The 3,093-nt window shown below is 41.7% G+C and overlaps 1 protein-coding gene across 7 annotated transcripts in view; it reads right to left on the bottom strand.

The window, feature by feature from the left end:
• Positions 1 to 956: 956 nt before the first annotated feature.
• Positions 957 to 3,093, bottom strand: part of LOC137427560 (myocardin-related transcription factor A) — a 53,953-nt gene continuing 51,816 nt past the window's right edge. For 6 of the 7 annotated variants that reach the window (XM_068117141.2, XM_068117142.2, XM_068117145.2 and 3 more), the window contains one exon: positions 957 to 1,601. In XM_068117141.2, the coding sequence (XP_067973242.2) occupies positions 1,231 to 1,601 (371 nt within the window). In that variant the 3' untranslated portion in view covers positions 957 to 1,230. The remainder of the gene's footprint in view (positions 1,602 to 3,093) is intronic. The other variant, XM_068117146.2, reaches the window with a different exon arrangement.

Here is a 3,093-nt window from a genome sequence, read left to right as displayed (position 1 = left end):
TTAGGGTTATGGTTATGGTTAGGTTTGGTGTTTGGGTTATGATTTTTGTTTATGGTTAGGGTAATGGTTAGGCTTATGGTTGGGTTTAGAGTTAGGGTTACGGTGAGGTTTAGTGTTAGGGTTATGGTTAAGTTTAGGGTGAGGTTTAGGGTTATGGCTAGGTTTAGGGTGAGGTGTAGGGTTATGGTGGTCTTGGGTGAGGTTTATGGTTAGGTTTAGGGTTTGGGTTACGGTGAGGTTTAGTGTTAGGGTTATGGCTAGGTCTAGGGTGAGGTTTATGGTTAGGTTTAGGGTTTGGGTTACGGTGAGGTTTAGTGTTAGGGTTATGGTTAGGTCTAGGGTGATGTTTATGGTTAGGTTTAGGGTTTGGGTTACGGTGAGGTTTAGTGTTAGGGTTATGGTTAGGTTTAGGGTGAGGTTTATGGTTTTGGTTAGGTTTAGGGTGAGGTGTAGGGTTATGGTTAGGTCTAGGGTGAGGTTTATGGTTCGGTTTAGGGTTTGGGTTACGGTGAGGTTTAGTGTTGGGGTTAGGGTTAGGTTTATGGTTAGGTTTAGGGTTAGGGTTACGGTGAGATTTAGGGTTGGGGTTAGGGTTAGGTTTAGGGTTAGGTGCTAACAACTAACCCTAACAGCTCATGACATTTTGCCCAAAAGGTCACTCTCTGTCTGTCCCTCTCCGTCCCACATTTACATCTTAAAGCAATTTTGTATTGTTGATGATTCCGAAAGGCAAAAACAGATGCCCAAGACTAATGTTTAAAATTCTGAACTTGCACACTTCCCCTTGGTGGTGACCATGGATATAAATATTCCTCCCCTCTCGTTAATTCCAAGGAGAGATCTCTCAGGATAGGTGAATTCAGTTTGGTTGAGACTTTCGAATGTCTGCTCTGTCTTTTGATCGATCCAGTTTGTTGTTGGTGATGATGTTTTGGGTTATGCAAAGGAGGCACTGCTCAAAGTACCCTTCGCTTTATGCGGCGCCACACACACTGTACAAATGTTGGCAGAGGCCTCGCATCTTCAAATGATTTTGACAAGAAAGCAGCTGAAAATATTACCTTGCACAATTCCCCTCCTTGCACAATTGTTGATTTTTTGAATGCCAAGGAGACATCTTTAAATCTCCGACAAAAGTACTTAATTTGCACTTTCTCCATGAAAACTTTTCTTTATGTATGAAAATATTCTGATGCATTAAATAAATCCCACGTCCGTCTTTAGCGCTGTTCAGAATAGCTCGGAGGACGTGACCAGGTTAATGGGATCAAATATTTCCATAGGGTACAGTCCCCCAGCCAGAGCGAGAGGCAGGGGTGTCAGGTCCGTCCAGTCCATGCTGCTCGCACACCACTCGACCCGGCCGAGAATCCTCTCTGCAGCAGGTCCAGAGAGTCCTTCCTGCACCTTGAGATTTTCCGGTGAACCAAGTGATTCGCCAACTTTGGAAATGCACTGAGATCCATCATCGGAATTGCATTTCCCATTGCAGGTGGAATCCGGATTGAGGCTTTTGTGATGGAGGATTGCGGGTGAAAGAGATGGGGAGGAGGCAGTTGGCTCCACTGGCTCCTCGTCCTCGTGCAGGCAGGGGGATATTTCTATAAACGGCACGGAACAATGCAACAACAAGACATTCTTTAACCCAATGGTTCTCCACCTATTCTACCATGGTGGGCCACACTTGCGCGGATGTGGGCCGCACCCACACAACTTACCACCACCACACAACATCCATTCAAAAAATGTTTACCTCTGCCACCAAAGGTGCATGGAGGTTATGTTTTCACCCCTGTTTGTTACTTGCAAAATCGAAGATTTTTCAAGTATATTGGTCAGTTGTGTTTGTGGTTCTGTCTGTCTGTCTGTTTGTCTGTCTGTTTGTCTGTTTGTCTGTTTATTTGTCACCGGTCTACAGGTCACAATTTTCAACCGATCTTCACGAAACTTCACCAAATGGTACAGTTGGTCAAAAGTAAGAAGCCTATTGTTTTTGGGGTCAATAGGTCAAAAGGTCAACATAGGCCAAAGGTCACCAACTTTGCTAAATTTCGAAAATCCTCAATTTTCATCCAATTGACTTGAAATTTGAAGAGGACTTGCATATCTGGTCACTGAATTCAACCACCAAGTATTCTTGAGGTCAACATAGGCCAAATGGTCAACATAAGCCAAATTTCTAAAATCCTCAATTTTCATCCAATTGACTTGAAATTTGAAGAGGACTTGCATATCTGGTCACTGAATTCAAACACAAATTATATTTTAGGTGAACATAAGCCAAAAGGTCAACATAGGCCAAAAGGTCAACATAGGCCAAATTTCTAAAATCCTCAATTTTCATCTGATTGACTTGAAATTTGAAGAGGACTTGCATATCTGGTCACTGAATTCAACCACCAAGTATACTTGAGGTCAACATAGGCCAAAAGGTCAACATAGGCCAAATTTCTAAAATCACCAATTTTCATTTGATTGACTTGAACTTTTAAGAGGATTTATATATATATATGGTCACTGAATTCAACCACCATCTATTTTTGAGGTCAACATAGGCCAAAAGGTCAACATAGGCGAAATTTTTAATATCCTCAATGTTCATCCGATTGACTTGAAAATTGAACAGCATTTGCACATTGAGTCACTAAATAGGGAAACTAACTATTTTTGAGGTCAAAAGGTCAAAGGTCAACTCAAGGTCAACCTTCCAAAATCATCATTTTTCATCTGAAAAATCGTCACTTTTCATCCTGTTGACCCGAGCTTTGATCAAGATTGTAAATTTTAATCTTCATGAAATGGACAATTTGCTGTATCATTGGAAAACTTTTTGGGGGTGGGGGGGGGGCGGATTTTGCAAGTATCGTGCTACGCATGACGTCTTCTTGTTTGTTTGTTTGTAAACAAAATATATCACAAAGTTGTGGACGGATTCGGACGAAATTTGGCAGAGATGTAGCGTATGGGATAAAGACGAAATTATTAGATTTTGGTGAAGATCCGGATTCGGATCCGGCTAGTAGAGTTTTTAAGTGATTCTTCACCATTGGGAGATAGGGCTAAAAACGATACATAGCACGATATCAAAAAGTT

The sequence above is a fragment of the Myxine glutinosa genome, chromosome 5 (genome assembly GCF_964187855.1).
Source record: "Myxine glutinosa chromosome 5, kmMyxGlut1.1, whole genome shotgun sequence".
Classification (NCBI taxonomy): domain Eukaryota; kingdom Metazoa; phylum Chordata; class Myxini; order Myxiniformes; family Myxinidae; genus Myxine; species Myxine glutinosa.
Note: the sequence above shows the minus strand (reverse complement) of the source record. Positions and strands in the feature narration are given on the sequence as shown.